Source organism: Xenopus laevis, chromosome 6L, assembly GCF_017654675.1.
Source record: "Xenopus laevis strain J_2021 chromosome 6L, Xenopus_laevis_v10.1, whole genome shotgun sequence".
NCBI lineage: Eukaryota > Metazoa > Chordata > Amphibia > Anura > Pipidae > Xenopus > Xenopus laevis.
The window spans coordinates 126875778-126895587 of NC_054381.1; the positions used below are offsets into that span (position 1 = coordinate 126875778).

General features: G+C 38.4%; 1 protein-coding gene across 1 annotated transcript in view; it reads left to right on the forward strand.

The window, feature by feature from the left end:
- The first annotated feature begins 256 nt into the window (after positions 1-256).
- dnajc5b.L (DnaJ heat shock protein family (Hsp40) member C5 beta L homeolog) overlaps positions 257-19810 on the forward strand; it is a 34282-nt gene continuing 14728 nt past the window's right edge. Inside the window, exons 1-3 of the mRNA XM_018267291.2 lie at positions 257-365; positions 13980-14193; positions 16518-16692. Coding sequence (XP_018122780.1) covers positions 259-365; positions 13980-14193; positions 16518-16692 — 496 coding nt within the window. The 5' untranslated portion in view covers positions 257-258. The remainder of the gene's footprint in view (positions 366-13979; positions 14194-16517; positions 16693-19810) is intronic.

The following is a 19810-nucleotide window of genomic DNA, read 5'->3' on the forward strand; positions in this document are numbered from 1 at the left end:
ACTTTATTGCTTTTAATGAACTGACTTCAGTGTATGAATGTAATAGGAGACTTAGCTTGTAAACTCCTCTGGAGCAGAGACTGATAACTTGTGTAAATATACTGGCCTTATATAAGTTAAGGGTGACAAATAAAAACATATTTTTTAAAGAGTTTTTTCATATCATAAGAAACAATTTATTTTATATGAAATATATGAATGGTATTTTCATTTGCAACTACATAATAACCTTGTTTTGTTTTGCATTCTAGACTCATAATGGCTGAACAAAGATCTCGGTCTTTGTCTACTTCAGGTGAAGCTTTATATGAGATTCTTGGCCTAGAAAAGGGGGCTACGCACGATGAAATTAAGAAGTCTTACAGGTATAATTTGTTTTCAATTCTTCTGAAATGATACTAAAAGAGAGAATAAAATTCATTGTATGCAACCCCCCCCCCCTGACTTGAATGGAATCTGATCTCAAGGTAGCCTTGGTCACTAGTACCCTGGCCTTGAGGTAGAACCACCTGATTAGCTACAAGAGCAGTTCTTTGTTTTTCTGTGCTGCAAAGAGATATCTCTATACTCTCCCACTGGTAACTCCTTTTTAAGGGTGGTGGCAGATGGGGAGATCTTCTATACTGCAGACGAGGAAACTTTGGACGACTTCGGAAATCCAAAGTGATTCGTATGCCATATTCTTGCCGGCCGGAAGGCGATTCGGGGAGACTTATTGCCTGCAGTAGAGCAGCTTTGTTGATGGGCGACTAATCTCCCCATGCGCCACCACCCTAAGCCCGTATGTTCTCATGTCATATGTTCCCGAGTCTATAAAACTCTGTGATTTCTTTGTTAGGGGTTCTGATTCTTTGTGTGAGTTCAGAAGCCACAAAGCTTGTGTGAGATAAACTTTATCTTTTACCTCAAGTGATCTCTGGTAACTGAATTTCTACGACAATAATTACAATAATATTTCATCCATACCCGGGATTATTTTGTCTTGATTACTTTAAATAGAATTTGTCTTAACATGTAACCATGTTTGATATGTGAGACTTCTAGCTTTCATAATAAGATGCTGCAGAGGATTATATAAATAAAATAGTTCAATGGAATCCATACCTTCTTTTATACACCCGTTATATATTTTTTGACATATTAACAGGAAAATGAATCATCTGAACCTTGAGTAGGAGCCAGTGTTTTCTGACTGTTTTCCCATATCCTTTCTTAGGTCCTCCTATAGCGCATTGTGCTTTTATAGTCCCTTTGGGTCTAGTTTCTAGTAGTTTCTATGCAGTTGGCATTGAGTCCATTTGAATGCTTTCTATGCTCTCTACTTACAACACAAGATGGCATGGCCTGACATAACTGGGGCATGAAAATTGCTCATAATTAAAAAATGTAGCAAAAACACTCAAGTCTGCTCATAGCCTGTACCAAGATCAATACTATAACACTATGAAAATGCATTTTCTCTCTAAAAATAGTAAGTAATGGGCACTTTCCAGAAACAAATATCAACCCTGGTCTTTGATTCTAAATCATGAAATTTCTCCTTGCAGCTTCAATGAGGAATTTCAAACTGGAGGCTATGGGCCAGCAATGTTACTCAAAGCCAGGACCTAGTCTTTCTGTGTTTTTTTAATCTTTTCAAAGAACTGCCAAATTATTATGGTGCCCCTATTTGCTGCAGTAAGGATACCGTTAATGCAATGGTCTGCTCATTAAGTGCTAACGCTGTGACTGCCAGTGGGCTAATTACTAGTGAATGACTGCTTTAGCGTGAGTCATGTTTAATTAGAATAAACTTCAAAAAGATTATTTTATGACAACAGCCTTTGTAGGTTAATAAAGCATAATGAAGTCAAATTAGGTTGGTTTTATATAGGATTTAATAACTGCCAATAACGTTGTCAGTTTCAATCACAGCAAAGTTGATAGAAATTAAATTTAATTAATTGAAAATACTTATATTTCTATAAAAGGAATGCCGGCTTCTTCAGAACAATTATACACATAAACACACACACACACACACATATAGACAAATACAAGAGGTCCTCTGCACTCAAGCCATTTCAATATATTTAAGACAGAGACATTTTGTGCATACAGCTACTATTGTTTGTCCATATATTGCAATATATTTAAGCTGGCCAACTACATCAAAGTCATCCCATATCTGGCCAGTCCTACGCTAATGAATCAGATGAAAATTGAGCATAGGACTGGCCAGATATGTTTCCTGTTTTGTTTAAAGGGTAAGGCATTTTTCAGTAGCAGTATGCACAAAATGTCGCTGTCTTAAATATATTGATAATGGGTTGAGTGCAGAGGACTCTTGTATTTGTCTATATGTATTTTGTGGTCACAGCCTCATTGCACCCTCGTCTAATGGTTTTAGAAATTAGTGGTGAGCACAACTTCCTTGTTTGTTCCCAATTTGTTGCCATTTTTGGATCATGATCTGATGAAGTTGTTTTTCAATATTCCTAAGGGTAAGGGCACACGCTGCTATTTTGGGAGATTAGTCACCCAATGACAAATTGCTTCTTCTCCCCAAACTGCCTTCCCTAGTATCTAAATCGCAAGCGGGATGGCACTCGGACCCCTTCAGTTTTCCGAAGTTGCCTCACGAGGAAACTTTGGGCGACTTCGGAAAGCCGAAGCTATCCGACTGCCATCCCGCCGGCGATTTACATTCTAGCCATCGGGAAGGCATTTTGGGGAGATTAGTCACCCGAAGCGACTAATCTCCCAAAATAGCAGCATGTGCCCTGGCCCTTAAGGTAAGGCCTAGGCAGTAAAGGAATTGGGGAGGGATGTGCAAGGATCCCATTTGTCTTCTTCTTTATATCTGTGAAAAAGCAGTCCCTGAGGATGGATTCAAGATATTTGGATTCACAGAACCTGGGGCGAAACTAGCGGTAGGCAGAAGAGCTGCATGCCTAGGGCACAAAGCTGGTGGTACCATGCACGTACCTTCTCTGCCGCTTACCCTTAGTTCGGTCCCCTCTGGGCAATAGAAGGAAATACCAAAATGGCTTTGCTTTAAAGTAGGTGAAACCAGAAAATATTGGTGGGTGAGGCTTATAATTATGGGAGGGGCTACACATGGCACACATAGCATCCCTCCACTTTTTTTACCCCAATTCAAGCACTGGCCCTAGGGACAGGTGAGGCTGGGGTCTGTGGATGCTGGGAGTTTGGTTTAAAAGCTTTTTTTCTATTGTGGATAGAGATAAGTGTTCCATATAATATTGACACACATGCAGCAAAACTATGTTTTTATATTTGCTTAGTCTGCAGTCATTTTTGACACAGTCAAGTTTACGGCAAAGCTGTTTGTTGATGGAATGCAGATCCTTAATCCACACCTCTTTTCATTATTCCACCTGCATCGCAAATTAATGCCTTATTGATGATGTGAATATATTGATGACATATCCATATATAAATCTGGAGTATTCTGCTAATATTGCTCCTTTGTGGCACCTGCTGAAGCTTATGTAGTATTTACTATTCCTTTTGTGAAAGTGTCAGCCACACATCACCATTTGTTTATGATTTCATCACTGCAGAGAAGGAAAGGCGCACAGATTTCTGATTGAAACGCAAATTGAATGCTCTTAAAATGGAATTTCCTATATAAATGCAAATTGGGATTTTTCTATCATTATTATGGAATAATAAGTGGAAACAATCAGAATAAACTACTATGACAAAAGAATACTATAGAAGTCCCTAATCTACTAGGTGATTTTTCCAAATTAGGATCAGACGTATTCCAAATACTGCCAATGGAAATCAGTTTAACTCAAGAGCAAAAAGTCAGATTCTATTGACCCTAAAATCTTCAAAATGTATAATCTTCAAAACCTGCAGCTTGTATAGAGTCTATATTTACCTTAACATATAACACCCATTAATGCTGTTCTGTATACATCATAGTAGGTATTAATGGCTCAAACAAACTGCAATTTCAGCCATTAAAAGGCTAGTGTCTTACATGACAGTTCATGGATCACCACTGGGCAGGGTGCAAAGTGCAAAAAACAGGCCCAAGATGCCATTTTGTACCCTGGCCCATGGATGAGCACCAACAGGATTAGGTGCTACAAAATAGAGGGCAAAGATCTGCTCTCTCCCTACATTTGACAGTGCTGTCTTCAGGAGGGGCAGGCTGGGGAAAGAATGTAGGCAAAGCATTTGCCTATGACTAAGTGCTAGGTAAGCTTGAAACGTGTTAGGCGCTATAAGGTGTTTTTCTGAAACATGTTTTTATTATGATTATGGAATAAACTAAGATTTTTTACTCTTTAGCATGCTTTGGAAAATTATTTAAGCATATATGGTTGTACCTCTGTTTGGCCACTGGAGGCTTCCGGCATGCTACCATAATGTTTATTTGATTCTACTCCCTAGCCACCTACTTAGTATTCTAAAGCTCATGGATATGTCAAAATGTGTTAAACTGCTTTGAGTAGTTGAACATAAATCTGTGCTATGCTCAGAAGCAGCTCAATTGCCCATTGGAAACCTTGCTGCCCTTGCTCAGGTGCCTATATGGTAAATTCAACCATGTTCCTAGTCATATTTTTTTGTAGAGTCACCTAGGCCAAAACATGGTCCAAGGGTCTCATATGCCCTATTCCTATATGGCTTGTACAGATGGTACAGATAGTTGGTCAGATGCTAGGGGTTTCTAAAAAAGAAATCTTATCTTCACTCAGGGCTTTCTCTGGGGGGGGGTTTAGCCTGATGTACTACACAAATAGCATTCATTTCCCTTTTGTACTGTATGTGTTACCCCCACCCATATGGAGAAAAGACCTCTGAGATTTCTGTTCAGTTTATCTTGCCCAATTTTTCATGACATTTTACAATAAACTCTATCAAACACATTAATAACTCATTCCAAATACAATATAGCCATGGAACCAGTACTTAGTCATCAGGACAACAATTATCCAGTACCAGGACTTTTGTATTGTATGTGTCACGTACGGCTCCCTAAATTCAGAACAATTGCTAAGCGCCCTGGTCACAGCTCAATCTTCTGCCTATAGCAGCTGCCTTTGGCCTGGGGAGGAGCCCTCAGCTACTCAGATGCCACCAGGTTGTACCTTGAGAGGAGCAAAGCAGATGTTCTCAACAAGCAAAGGGGCACGTGCATTTCCAAGGTTTTTGGATGAAAGGCATCAGTTCAGGGAAAAGACAAGGCAGAGTTCTAGCAGGGTCAGACAGGCAGTGGTCGGTACAGGAGGAGTTCAAGCAAGGTCAATCAGGCCAGGGTCGGTACAGGCAGCGTTCATAGGAATAGTCAGGCAGGCATGGGTCAATACTGCTAGATTTCAGAATAGTCAAGCAGGCAAGGGTCAGGATTAGCATAGTTCAGATTAGTCAGGCAGGCAAGGATAAAAACTGGAAACAAAACAGACAGGAATAGCACCCAGATACTAAACAAGTTAGACCTCACAACGGGCAACAATCACAAGCCCAAAGCGCCTTTAAATAGTTTGAATTTCGTGCCATGAACGCGATGACATCACCAGCACAGCACGTAAAACCCGGAGGTGAGCCCTAGGAAACAACCGGCAATGGAGTAGGAAGCACGTGGCGCTGGATATTCAGGGTGTACCAAGATGTTTAAATAAAGGAAATGTGTTTTAAACGTTGATGTGGAAATGAGCGATTCTGTACGAAGAGAGCCCTGGAGTGCGCCGTCCAACCAATACATTGCAAGCTGAGTTATTACAGTATGATTGTAACCAAAATTCACCTTAAATCTCAGTCTTTTTTCATCCAATATATTAAAAAGGACAGTCTTGCTTGTTCTGTAGCCACATACATCGTCTACCACTACCCAGCCATTGAACAAGGAAGAAATAATAGTGGTGCCAATATGAGCATCCATCCTATGTTGTTAGTAATATGCTATGTCTAGAATCGACAGAATAATTTACATATATTGATATATGTGATAGATTAATTATCTAAATGAAACCTCATGGATTTACAAAGGCCATGTTAAATCTACTGTATTTCATTAAGATCCTGTCAAAGAATAGTTTTAACACACAACTCACACAGCACGATCTTCTCGTTCTCTCGATATAACTTCATTTAAAAGGGATATTGAGGTTTCATTACCTCTGTCTTATTAACGTCTAACATTTTATTTTACAATAAGTGATAATAATTAATTTAATGTCCTGGCATACAGTAACAACACTGGAAATGTAGATTAATACGATTTTTTCTGGGATCTCCTTTACATTCTGTTCCAGGTAATTGCTGCTACATTGTTTTAATGGTTCTGTGGTTAGTAACCTTCTAAAATTACATTCAATTGCTTATCTTGATTTCCTGGTTAGCAATTGATTTGCATGTGTGCTTCAGACTTAAAGAGATACTGACATCAGAAAATAACCTTTTTTTATTAACTATCATAACATTATCTTTGAATGCTATTTATAATTTTGTCATAAAAGTATTTGCCTGATGCTTTTACATTACCTTTCTTACTACCATGTTCCTCTATGAGGGGGCTGCCATGTTTGTGCAGCAGTAGTCCATTAGCATTAGAAACTCTAACTGACAGTCAGGGGCAGTCAGGTTGGCAAAACAGTCAGGTTTAGGAACTTGACAATCAACGATCAACATGACCTATAGGTAACTATTTATGTAGATTAATATTTTGAAAAGAACATTTTTAGTGTCAGTATCACTTTAACTCACTTCTGTATAGCCTTGCACTATGTACACTAGTTAAGTTATAATATCACTATGTGATCTAATTGCAGTACATAACCACCTAGGTCTGATGAGAAGTCCCAGCAGATGTCACCTCGGAATTAATCTCTGTTCAGACATATGGAAATCATATGAAAATAAACTCTATTTTGTGACAAAAGTTGCACTTAGGTTAAACGTGTGTAATTTTCCAACCTAACTTACTATGTTACTATGAAATTAGCATCATTTTTTTTTTAAATAAGAGAGAGTGTTTTGTTTGAGACAAAGCAACTCGCCTCTCTAGAGAAGAGCATATGTACAACAAACTTTTTTTTACCCATGAGCCACGAAAAAAGTTCCTGGGGTGCCACATAACATTGATTGGCTATTTGGAAGCTCTATGCGGATTGGTAGCCTACAGGAGGCTCTGCTTGGCTGTAAACCTGTTTTTATGCTACCAAAACTTGCCTCTGGTCCAGGAATTGAAAAGGAGGACCTGCTTTGAGGCTACTGGGAGCAATATCCAAGGGGTTGCTGAGCAATGTGCTACTGAAAGCCAATGGTTGGGGACCACTGAGCTAGAGCAAGGCCTGGTTTAAAGCCTAGACACAGCCAGAAGAGAAGATCATATGGGTAAGATTCATTCTATTATGTCAGCTAACATGCTACTGGACATCTTAAATAGTCAGTAATTTTTCATGTAAACAGTCTGGAAGTTAATATATGTCTTAGCATATATATTTTTAAAACTAGGAACTGGCACTTATATGACAATGTAACAAACTATATCATACAATACTTTAATACCCCTCTGAATTCTGTCTGTAAATTAACCTCCAATTTAGACTGTTAGCCCTATGGGGTAGGGTCCTCCAGCCTTTTGTCTCCTTAATAAGTATTGTAATTATTTTATATTTATGTGAATTATATTTCTAATAATGCACTTATTGTTACTTTTTATTTCAATGACCCCTTGTTTGTTACTTCTAATTTATTGTTTTTGTTGTACAGTGCTTTGCCCTCAAGGAGCGCCATACAAATAAAATATACATACATACATACAAAACGATCAATCTATTTGGGAATGGGATCCTCATGGGATCAACTCCCATTAAAGTTAATCCCATGAGGGAAAGTATTTTTTGCCACAAATGAACGCAACCGATCTTCCCGTAAATATGCTAGCAAATATCTAGAAAAAACTTGAATTTGAAATGAATTAATCTAAAAATACAATAAAGATTTCCATTGGCATGAAATATATTGTTGCATGGATCTATGCTATCTATCTATCTATGTTAGATATAAAAGGTGTCTGTTCTATAGAAGATCAAATATATTTTATATGAATAATAACAAATTAATTGTGTGCATATACACTACAGAAATATACAAAAATTGGACAACAAAATATTTATTACGAATAGTATTTTTAAAAATCTGTTTTAGATAATAAAGTCAATACGGACACCAATCAAAATGCTATTAAACACAAAAGTTTGCTAGAGCGCTTCAGGTCTGAGATACTCTGGCCACAAACAGCTTTGTCCTTAGGAGACTTTGGAATCTTTTGAGCAGAAAGAAAATCTCTCAAAATACAGTATTTTGCTGTGGAAAAGTAATCACACACCCCTTAAACTTATAAAAACAGAAGGGTCCAGATAAAATATTTACTATAACCATGCACTGAAGATTTCAGCAGATGCCGAGCAAAGCCCCATAGCCAAGAGCTGTATTTTAATATCTAAACAGTTGGCAGCATCCTTCTATTTACTACTCTTAAGGAACTGTATAAATGTGTATGCAATTTACAGCCATGATCACTGAAAAGCACTGACGCCTCCTCGGTTTTTTTTTTGTTAAATAACAAGATACTACAGAGGGTACTATAGAGAATTGTTTCAAATACTACAATGATACATTTATATTAAATGGCTTTTTCACAGTTAAAGGATGAATGAAACCCTTCAGTGAATCTTTGACTCCTTCAAAAAAGCATTCTAGTTCAGCTGACCCCTTGTGACACTCTTGGCAGGACATAATCTTAGATTACAAAATTGGATTGGGTGTCCTTGAACATAAACATCACCCATCATCAACGCCAACGTCTAACTCTGTCTGGACACGGTTTAATGTGTGAACTCTGTAGGGCTTATTTGCTATCTCTTGAACCTTACTGGCTTTAAATTATGTCATATACACGGCAAGAATTACTTGTGTCTCTCATTATGTAACACCCCCATTTTGTTACTTTACCCAAATAGTGCCCCTCCACAATACCATATTCATGAGGGGTAGTGGGAGTTTGCATGTAGCTATCCCACACCCTACTCATCCCCTAAATTTAATTACACATAATTTAGACTCATGGAGTATGGTTGAGCACAATCGGCAGTGGGGCTCTCTACTTACCACCTGTCCTATGATGGGTTGCCAGGCCAATTAACCAAAGAGACTGGGTCATCTTTGGCAGCTACTTTTTGTTAAGGATTACAGGCTTGGCATAGACTAATCGGAGCCCCTTAGTAGGGTAACCAGGCCAGAGGAATGGGGTCAAAGCAGGTACTGAAAAATAGTAGTCCTTAAGGATACATTCTAGATCATTGCAAAGGAGTTTAATGATCAAAAACAGCACACAGGAAGGGGCAGGCTTATATAGTTCCTTAAACAGGCGATTGCCTGCAGTGTAGGATTGTGGTGGATATCCATCCGTATGATACGTATACATGACCATATCAATGGAGGGATACTTGCTACAACCTGGGGAAGAGTAGTGGGAGTATAAGGACAGTCCACTGATATCAGGGAACCCTTAGAGTATAACAAAAGGTCATCAGTCTTTCTCTTTTAATCAATTGGTTACACAGGAACTGTTCAGAGCCTCCATTGGGAGTAGTGATGTGTAGGCCAAGAAAAACTCAACCCGCAACAAACCCAAAATATTGCCTTTGTAGGACCTGCACTCTTTATGCTGTTTCTGTGAGAGCCTCTAGTTCCAAGACAGGGAATTCTTGAGCAGAGTATACTTCCCCAGTCTGACCCGAACCCAACCCTAACCAGCAAACTTGCAGATAGTACCAAGGCTGAAATTGAGCCTAGGACCCAAGTACTACAAGGCAACAATACAACCCACTGTGCTTTGTGTTCACCTGGGGAAAGGTGTTAATAAGGTGCCCTGTAATAGCTGTTGCAACCCAATAGCTACTGTGCGTTGCTGCTATTGATCTTAAATATTCATTCTGCTGTGGCACATGTATTTAGGTTCCTCATAGTACACGAATATCATTCAAAATTGGCAAGCCACCATACAAGCACAGATAATTTCTTACAACCTTGTTTGTGCATATATTGCCATCTTAAGCCCAAGAAGAGCCTGAACAAAGTTTTGCGGGTAAATGTGGTGATATAGCGTAAAGCTCTGTATTATTGTCTGTTATTGATTACTGATGCTAAAAAAGATTGGATGCAAAAAGTTCTACATATAAAGTTCAGAGGAACTGTTCAACAGACGTATTAACAGATGAATGAAAGAGCTTCAGCTGGCCGAATAGCTAAAGATCTGCTAATTTGGTGAGGTCACCTAAACCAATACAGTATGTCCACCTTGAGGTGGGTAATATTGGGCTGATCTGGTCATTTGGAGCTATGCAGACCATCTGGATGAGAACTGCATCAACGTGCAGATGGGGTCCTTTCAGTCCTAGTTTCGGCCAGTTATTAGTTGAGTTGGCCCATCAGCTGGCACCATTCACAGGCCAATAAGCTGCCACCTTTGCAATGTGTAACTTGTAGAGCAAAATTAGATGTGGCAAAACATGTACTATGCCAAATGATCAGTTTGTGGTCTTCTATATAGTATGTAGATGAATGACTCCCAGCCAATGTTCCCACTAAGATGTGTGCACACAACAAATTTTAAAAACTGCACACAAAATGTGAGCACAAAATATTTTTTTTCTGCACTTAGCCGAGAAGGAATTAGAGGGAACATTGCTTCCAGCATCCCAACAACACTCAGAAATATATGGAAGTCTGCAGCTTTATTATATAAAATAAATAAAATAAAAACAGTTTATCACCTGATTTGCATAAAAAGGGACAACTGAAGCAACAGGAAGACAGGCAAGGAATATTTACATACTGGTTAGAGCTGACAGCAGTGCTTTACCCATTATTATCAGTGATTATGATGATATTATAAAGTACTTATGAATGAAGGGTCTAGCTCTGGGGAATAATTGCTGAACTCGACGGTTTGCAGGACAAGATGAATCATTATTCGTAATAGCCTTAATAGGAATGCTAATAAATTTAAATTTGTTGTTACAGTTTTAAAAATATCCCTAAACTCATTTTCCGCAGTTTCATACCAAAAATCTATTTTCAATTCTACGGTTGCTAATGAGTTTGGTATTTCTTGTGGCACATGGTCGAATTTGGACTTAATTTCAATGACAAGAATATATCTGTGTGAAGGAGGTTTCATTAATTTACAAGTCTTTTTTTACACTTTCATTTCTTTTGTGTCCATTCACATATTTTAAAGCTTGCTTTTCCGTGAATTAATTATGCAGTGTGCTGAATATTCATATTCCCTTCTGTCTTCATTAGGCAGACGGGTGCTTCTTTTGCTCTAATATGCACAATGCATATATTTATATTTGTCACTCTCTAAAGGGAAAGGATTCTGTATTTATAAAGAGGCATGATGTTTTATTTAATTTCTATTAAACAGACAGCAGTTTATAAAGGCATAGGTTAATGTGTGTGCAGAACATTTCTTTTATGGATATTTGCATTTATGCATAAAAATCAGATGTCAGGAAGTGAGTGGTCTCTCTGGAGGAATGAATAAAGCATATAAACACCAGATGGTGCTGTTCTCTTGTTGTCTATGGATAATGCCTCAACAAGTATGGATACATAGGTGTAGAGACCCTGGGGTTAAACATTTCCCAGGTATTTCCCCCTTTCTATTCTTGGACACCTAAAGTGGTCCTTTAATTAACACAGGCAGCTATGTCCCTTTTCCTGGGTCCATTGTTGTTCAAGTTTTTAAAAGTATAAAGATGTATAGCCCCATGTGATCAAGCTCTTTCCTGGGACCTCACCTCTTTGGGAGGTTGAGTTCAGTTAGTTTTATAGTCATTCTAGGAGCAAGAGATAGTGGCAGGTTATCTTAGTGAGCAGCTTTTGGCTCTAGTAAGGAGAGTAGTTGGGGTTAGTACCCTTGCAGTACCAAGCTGCCAGACAGGAACACGAGTGGGTGAGCTCAGGATCAGGGAAAGTACCAAAAAGCAAGTCCATGAGATCCCTAGTGCTGGGGAAGTCACCAAGACAGGCTGCACTACCCCTGAGAGGGATCTACTTAAAATATCAGAAGTGTGGAGGTTTTCCATTGTTTCACTGTGATCTGTATTGGAAGAACTAATGTGCCTGATTGCTGTGAGCCATATCATCTGCCACTGTTCAATAAATAAGTTCTTGGTTTGTAGCAACCCTCTGGACCACCAGGGTCGAACTGGGCCGGCAGGACACGGGGAAAAAAACCTGGTCCAGACCACAGCGGCATTCTCTCTCAGTGCCAACGCCGTGAGTTTATAGGTTGGGAGGGGGCCCCCGGGGACCTTCTTCAGTGAAAAACTGAGACCAAAATAAAGAGCATTTTTTAAATCTGAAGTGATACAAATGTCATTTTTGTATTTAGGAAAAATATCAAGATGCTTTGCTGAGGGGGACACTTTCTCTGGGTCAGCTAAATGTGGACACAACTCAGTATGATGGACTTTGTCTTTTGTTAACTGCTTTTTATAATTTTTAATATATAATTGTTAATAAAAAGTAGCAATAATAATACATTTGTACTGTAGCCTTACCGAGCATTTGTTTTTAGATGAGGTCAGTAACCACCATTTGAAAGCTAAAAAAAGTCAGAAAAGGACAATTAATTCAAAAACTATATAAAAATAGAAAACATGAAAGCCAATTGAAAAGTTGCTTAGAATAAACCATGCTATAACATACTTAAAGTTAACTTAAAGGTGAACCATCCCTTTCATGTGTATGGCAAGTGTAACATAGTCGTCAATCGGGAAACTTAAGAGGCAGCGGATACACTCAGACACACAAGGGAAATCCCTGCGAATTCCGGTGTTCACGACGCCCTTTTGGGGTCCCGGGCTTTCTGCTGCGGGAACCAACGAGGAATTGGTGCGTTAGGTAGAAAATAAATCTGACAAGGATTAGGCAAAAACTTAGTCGATAAGGCAAAAGGGTCAAGGCAGGCGGTAAAAAAACAGGCAGGAGTCAAAAACCAGAGTAATCCAATTGAATAGAACGCTTCAGCAGGGTCTGTAAACAGAAGCTTGGGCACTGTCAAAATGGAGAATTGGCTTTTTAAAGGGAGTTTGGCACCAAAAATTCAAATTCCATGGCGAATGATGACATTATGATGCTAGGCGTCACGCCGCTCAGCACCAATGCCCGCTTCAGATCAGACGCATGACGTCAGCGCCGAAAGTGCCTGCACCCCCTCAGCCTGGACGAGACATGCCGGGAGGTAAGGAAGGCAGGAGATCTCCCGACGCGTTTTACAGCCAGCATAACACAGGAAGACAAAGGAAGATAAATGGGGGTTAAATGCCATTCATGGATCTCTACTGATAATCTTGATAATCCATGATAATCTTTTGCAAACGGTGTAGAGAATATATGGGCTCTTCCTTAGCACTTTCCATGATTACAGTACCTGGGGAGGACACTTATTCTAGCATATGTCACTAATGTCTCAAGTCCATTTGAGGGGCATAAAAATATATTTTTGAAAGACGTAGATGTGAATAAGGGCAGCGACATGCTGCTACTTCAGGAGATTAGTCGCCCAGCGACAAATCACTTCTTCTTCGGGGCAACTAATCTCCCCAAACTGCCTTCCCGCCGGCTAGAATGTAAATCGTCGGCGGGATGGCACTATGAACGATTCGGTTTCCGAAGTCGCGCTGAAGCGGTCCAAGTGCCAACACGCGATTTACATTCTAGCCGGCGGGAAGGCAGTTCGGGGAGATTAGTCGCCTGAAGAGGAAGCGATTTGTCGCTAGGCGACTAATCTCCCGAAATAGCAGCGTGTCTCTGCCTTTATGCTCCATTCATAAATCCAAGCAGCAACAAGGTAGTAGACATTTCATGCCATGATATCAAATGAATCTGATTGTCCCCTACTTATAAATATATTTCTTTTTTCATATTGTTCATCACAGAAAATTGGCTCTAAAACACCATCCAGACAAAAACCCAGACAACCCTGAAGCAGCAGAAACATTCAAAGAGATAAACAATGCTCATGCAATACTGAGTGATGTATCCAAGAGGAATATTTATGACAAATATGGCTCACTGGGGCTGTATGTTGCAGAACAGTTTGGAGAAGAAAACGTTAATGCATACTTCATGTTGTCAAGCTGGTGGGCAAAGGTAACAGTTCTAAGCCACCTTGTTCTGTACTGTTCAGTAAAAACCAAGCTCTTTAATCATAGCCACCATTTATCAATGAAAGTGGCATGATACAGTATCTGTACTGTTAGTTATAGTTCTGTTGTAGGAACATAGAGCTTGAAGTGGACCTTCCCTGTAACAAGTCTTCAATTCGTTGAAGTAGTAATATCTTACCAAAAACATTATTTTAAGAGCAATTGTTTTATTACACACTCCATTCTTTTAATAAGCAAATATACATTTTGCAGTTTTATTATATTATTATGATTATTTTTCCTTTTTTTTCAAGTCACATCAACATCCTGCTTACAAAAATCTGCCAATAACGAATACTATCCGTCCCAATCAATCACTGACTTTAAAAATGTCACTGTTCCCTTACATCATGTACTGTACCCCATTAATTGTAACTGAATATAGACCTGGTGATCAGCAGCTAAACTGTCAGTAAAACATTTATTTTATTGGGTTGCGTTCCCTAATAATAGCTGAGGTAGTTCTGCTTTCAGAAGAATGACTTTTAATTCGTTGTTTGCATACACTATATAGAATTATAAGGAAGTGGAAAAGCCTCCTGTGAATAAAACACAGGCACACGCTCGATGTTACACTGACAAAAACGGCTTTATCTCAGAATAAATAAAAAATTGCCATGCTGATGTGTCCAGGGCTTTAAACTCACATAACAGTAAGGGGCAGATTTATCATGTGTCAAATTGAAAATTCAAATTTTCGAATTCGAATTTCAAGTTCATTTTAGTGTAATTTGACTAAGAATAGTCCATATTCGATTCGAGTTTTAGAAAAAAAAATCGAATTTCGAATTTTGAAATTTATTATGTACTGTCCCTTTAAGAATTCAAATTCGACTCTGTGCCATCTAAAACCAGCAGAATTGGCTTTTTAGCCTATGTGGGACCTCCTACAATCAATTTGTAGTCATTTGGTGGACATTTGAAAATATAATTTTTTTAAAAAAAAAACTTGAATTGAATTTGATTTGAGCATGGAGGTCTATCCTATTCACCTGAAATTTTAAAAATTCAATTTTTAAAATAAATTTCGATTTTTTTTTTCTTCCAAATTTCGATTTATTTATTCGAAATTCGACCCTTGATAAATCTGCCTCCAAAGGATTCAGTTGAGCTAATGGCTAATTGATTCAAATATAAATCTTGCATAAAAAGTGCTGTGATTAGGAAGAACCCTGAACCATCTCTAAATAGTGGATTTTATAAAATGTTTATATGCAGAGTAGGTGATACCTTTTATAGGCTCATTAATAGATTTTAAATGTTTTATATCATGCCTGAAGAATAGACTTAAGCAGCTTCAAAAGCTTGAATTTTGGAATCTACTAAGTCAATACTAATCAATAAAAGGTACCACTTACTCTAGGGGGCAGGTTTATCAAGGGTCGAATTTCGAAGTTAAAAATACTTTGAAATTCGACCATCGAATTGAAATACTTCGACTTTCGATATAAACGTTTTTTTTAATTGACTTTGGGTATCCTGCGGTTGAAGTAAAATCGTTCTATCAGCACTTCAGCAGGTTTAATTTGGTGAAGTATTGAAGTCAAAGTTTTTTTAAAGAGACAGTACTTAGATTATCGAATGGTCGAATATTCGAATGATTTTACTTCGAAACGAAGTCGAAGTCAAAGTCTTCTATTCGATGGTCGAAGTATCCAAAAAATTACTTTTTAGTTCGAAAATTCCCTCAAATTCACTTCGACCCTTGATAAATCTGCCCCCAAATGTCCCTGCCATGTTTAGTTTGTCATGAGACCACCCATCATGCAGCGAAGAATATCAATCATGTTAGTCGATGTATTAATATGGACACTTAGGGGCATATTTATTATGTGGCACAAAAAAATTGAATAATTCGCCACACATCACCAGGCATCGCAGTGTAAAAAACGGTGTAAAAATTTGCGACATTTTTGCGTGTTTTTTCTTTGAGACAGAACTTACATACAAAGGTCTGAAGCAGAGCAAAATAACGGCAGCAAATCTGGCATTCTCATCGCGTAAAATAACACACACCTTGATAAATTCGCCATTTATTTTACACAGCTTTTTACACTGCTTTTCTGGCGCATTTCGTTTTACACCGCATGATAAATAGGCCCCATAGAAGATATGAATTTGTTTTTTACAGTTAGACTTATAGTAGAAAACTCCTTTTAGCACTTACAGAAGTTCATATTTATGGCAAGCAATAGACTATGTGAGGATCATTATATGTTAAACTTAAATCCTTTTCTGAAGCGCTGATGCACTGTGTGTTCTGTCCAGGGTCTGTTTGCAATCTGTGGGATCTTGACTGGCTGCTATTTTTGCTGCTGCCTTTGTTGCTGCTGTAATTGCTGCTTTGGAAAGTGTAAACCCACTCCACCAGGAGGGGAGGATTACGAAAACTATGTTTCACCAGAGGACCTTGAGGAACAGATTAAGACAGACATGGAATCAGGTAAAGGTGACAAAATGCTACTTAAAAAGCAAACACTCATTTTGAAAATGTGTTACAACTGAAAGTCAAGTGAATCCTATAGTACTAATCACTCACAGCATTCTGCATGTTTCAGGCTTATGAATTAATTCAGTGATTTAACCACTAAACTTTCTCATACATACATACTTAACGAGGGCAACCAAAATCCTTAAAGGAAACCTATACCCCCAGAATGAAGTCACACACACAGACGTTGTGGAAGTGAAGCCTGCCCGGCCCCCTACCCCTCACCCCCCCCCCCCCCCAGCTCCTTCACTGGATATCCAATGGATTTTTAAATTTCAAAAAATAAATTTAAAGTCACCCATCCAAAACCTGCCGCCCTAGGCATAGGCCCTCGGGTGCCTTAATATAGATACAGCCATGCCTGGTGTACCTCGTTTTTTAAAGCTAAATACGTATCAGTGCCAGGCTCCATCATCTATTTTCCTATAGCTACTGCAAGTTTCCAAAGCAACCATACATATTATACAAGTAAAGGGTAATAGTACATTCAGTATTTAGATTTTACTTATCCTTGCTGGTTGAGGATGGAGAGGTGATATAAGGGCTGTTATTTAAGGAATAATCCTTCGATCGTACGATCGTACTATTTGCGCTAAATCCTTCGACTTCGATATTCGAAGTCGAAGGATTTTAGTTCCTAGTCGAATATCGAGGGTTAATTAACCCTCGATATTCGACCCTTAGTGAATCGGCCCCTTTGAATCGAACAATTCGAAGGATTTAAATCCAACGATCGAAGGAATATCCTTCGATCAAAAAAAGTTAGCCAGGCCTATGGGGACCTTCCCCATAGGCTAACATTGACTTCAGTAGCTTTTAGATGGCGAACTAGGGGGTTGAAGTTTTTTTTATAGAGACAGTACTTCGACTATCGAATGGTCGAATAGTCAAACGATTTTAAGTTCAAATCCTTCGATTCAAAGTCGTAGTAGAAGGTCTTAGTAGCCCATTCGATGGTCGAAGTAGCCCAAAAAACACTTCGAAATTCGAGGTTTTTTTACTTCGAATCCTTCACTCGAAGTTAGTGAATCGGCCCCAAAAAATTTCCAAGGAAGCAAAATGAAGACAGAGATCCTCTATTGTTCTAGGCCATGAGCCCATCCTAAAACAAATGTGGCATGAGCTTCAAATGTTAAAAAAGTGTAAATAAGATATGGTTAAAGGGATTGTTCACCTTTAAATTAACGTTTAGTATGATGTAGAGAGGGATATTATGAGACAATTTGCAATTTTGTATTATTTGCGTATTTCGCTTTTTATTCAGCAGCTCTCCAGTTTGCAATTTCTGCAATATGGTTGCTAGGGTCCAGATTAAGCTAGCAACTATGCATTGATTTGAATAAGAGACTGGAATATGAATAGAAGAGGCCTGAATAAAGAGACGAATAATAAAAAGTAGCAATAACAATAAATGTGTAGCCTTACAGAGCTTTTGTTTTGTAGATGGGGTCAGTGACCCCCATTTGAAGGTTGGAAAGAGTAGGAAGAAGAAGGCAAATCATTTAACTATAAACTATACAAAATAAGTAATGAAGACCAATAGAAAAAATGTTTAGAATTGGCCATTGTATAACATACTAAAAGTTAACTTAAAGGTGAACCACCCCTTTAACAAATTGTAAACATAATCCCACTTTAAATATGAAAAAAAACAGTTTGTTTACTTTTGCTTATGACTTTTTTGGAATGCAGGACATGATGTCACTGACATAATAATGTTGAGGATGTAGCTTCGTTGTATTATTTTGTCAGTCAGAACCTGGAGAAATAGATTTTGTGGAAAAGGGTAACGAATTGAAACGTTCACACTTTGATCATTCGCCTGAGCGAAAATTCACCTGGCGAAAAGCAGCAAAAGTTCTCCAGCGACAAGATTATTCGCTAGAGTAGTTTGTATCTCACCTTTTAGTAAATAGGCAATGTTGCCTCAAATTGTTAGCGAAGATTCAGCAACAAAAACAATTCGCTCTTTAGTAAATGTTTCCTTAATGTTTCTGCTTGCAGTGCTCCAGCTGTGGAATTCTTTGGCTGTGCATTATTACTGCAGTTTGAGACCCTTGCAATATTTCTTATCCAAATAAAATGATAGTGTCAGACTGGACCACTAGGGTCCACCAAAAAACCTGATGTCTGTGGCCTCTGTCACAGCAATTAGAAGTAAAAGATGATAATTGTTATGGCTCTCTGGTCTCTGGTGCATATATAAAGAAGTGAGGGGAGTTATCCTACAGAAGGGCCCAGCTGGCATTTCCCTGGTTTTCTTATAGGGCAATATAACCCTGTAATACCGATGGACGAATTTATTCGCCAGGCATGGATTTGCGGTGAATTTCCACATTTCGCTGCTCTGCAAATGTTCGCTGTAAGAAAATTTGTGAATAAAAATTGTAGCGCTTGTTCGGACGCCCATTGACTTTAATGCAAATTAATACAAATATATATATAAAAATTTCTCTCGTGTCAATATTGTCGCGCGTTAAAATTATTTTGATGCTCATTGACTTCAATGTGTTTCGTGAATTTTTTCGCCATTTCGTGAATTTTTCAGCAAAGCAAAACGGTCGCCAATCACTACCCTATAATATTAAATCTAAGTACAGGTATAGGATCCCTTATCCGGAAACCCGATATCCAGAAAGCTCCGAATTACGGAATGGCTGTCTCCCATAGACTCCATTTTATCGAAATAATCCAAATTTTTAAAAAAGATTTCCTTTTTCTCTGTAATAATAAAACAGTAGCTTGTATTGATCCCAACTAAGATATAACTAATCCTTATTGGAAGTAAAACCAGCTTATTGGGTTTATTTAATGTTTAAATGAATTTCTAGTAGACTTAAGGCATGGAGAACCAAATTAGGGAAAGATCCGTTATCCGGAAAACCCCACGTCCTGAGCATTCTGGATAACAGGTCCCATACCTGTATATAAAACAATCATATCATGAAACAGAAAAATAGATTTCCTTTACACTGGTTAATGACAGACTGATCACATTTAGATGTCTATGCCGACATGAATTGGGTATATGTTATCACTGAGATGTGGAGCATATTTCTTCTCATAGCAG